The sequence below is a fragment of the Apis dorsata genome, unplaced genomic scaffold (assembly GCF_000469605.1).
Source record: "Apis dorsata unplaced genomic scaffold, Apis dorsata 1.3 scaffold_758, whole genome shotgun sequence".
Taxonomy (NCBI): Eukaryota; Metazoa; Arthropoda; class Insecta; order Hymenoptera; family Apidae; genus Apis; species Apis dorsata.
The window spans coordinates 357,899-359,106 of NW_006263911.1; the positions used below are offsets into that span (position 1 = coordinate 357,899).

Below are 1,208 nucleotides of genomic sequence, written 5' to 3' on the forward strand. Positions count from 1 at the left end.
TCTTTCAAAAAAAATTCCTTGCAAATCCTTTTCCGTTATTGTTCAGTACTTGCACTTATTATGAAGTTATATAATCATACAATTATTGTGAAAAGTATAATTATATATATTTCTATATATATAATTACGTGTATCGCATCTAATAATGTAGTTCATTTAGTCATCATTTATTCATCATTCATTCGTTAAAAAAATTTTATATATTTTTTTTTTATACCGGAATTTTGAATGACGAATAAATCTTATACAAAGTGTAATGAGTTTATTTATTGTTGTTCAATTCGATATACATTTTTGTCGATATATACATATATTTAGTTTTTATTAGTTTTTATACAGAATTATAGTCAATACTTTGTTTGACATATGTTATTTAGATTTGTTCATTTATAAAAAAAAAAAAAAAAAAAAAATAAGAAAAATTACTTACAAATTTTCAATAGAAAATTGATATTTTTTAGACAATCTTTTATATTCAATTATACTAAAGTATACTATAGTAAATGACTGTATACAATAATGAATATAATACGATATAATTATGAATACGGTATAAAATAAATACGATATTTTACAACATTATTAACATTATAAATTAATTATTTAACTTATTTAATATATTGACTTATAATTTAATATATTGACTCTATAATTAAATAGATAATAAAATATAATATAATAAAATATATCGCTATATATATATTAAATGTTTTTTGTTTTTTTTGAGAGATAAAATTAAACATTTCTTTTCGATTTACATATGTAATAAAAAAAATTATAATAAAAATATTTTTACTTACGTATGATATTTTAAAGGTGTATTTATTTTAAAACAAGAGTATCCTATTCTTGATTCTTGGCATTTCCACCATAATGAATTTTTTCTAATATTTATAAAATTAAAAATTTTTTGTGTATTTCGTTCACACAGCGGTAAATTGATATATCTTGATAAAATGTAAAACATTTCTATAAAAAAATTATATCGAATTATATGAATGAATAAACTATAATATTTAACACATTTTCTGCGATATTTCAACTTCCTTATGTTCAGTTGGTTATAATATATAGCCAAGATTACCGTTACTGGAAATGTGACGCGAAGGAGGGATTTCAAATAGTAGAACAATAATATTTATATTAATTTTTTATTTGCTATCTTGTCACAATAAATAATAATTTTTGCTCGAAGCTAATTGCTATAT

At 19.3% G+C, this 1,208-nt stretch overlaps 2 protein-coding genes across 2 annotated transcripts in view; both read right to left on the minus strand.

The window, feature by feature from the left end:
* The window catches only part of LOC102674761 (farnesyl pyrophosphate synthase-like), a 7,446-nt gene extending 6,479 nt beyond the window's left edge, over positions 1–967 (minus strand). Inside the window, exon 1 of the mRNA XM_006622807.2 lies at positions 801–967. Within this exon, the coding sequence (XP_006622870.1) occupies positions 801–967 (167 nt within the window). The remainder of the gene's footprint in view (positions 1–800) is intronic.
* LOC102675745 (farnesyl pyrophosphate synthase-like) overlaps positions 1–1,208 on the minus strand; it is a 50,363-nt gene that overhangs the window by 28,720 nt on the left and 20,435 nt on the right. The window lies entirely within an intron of this gene.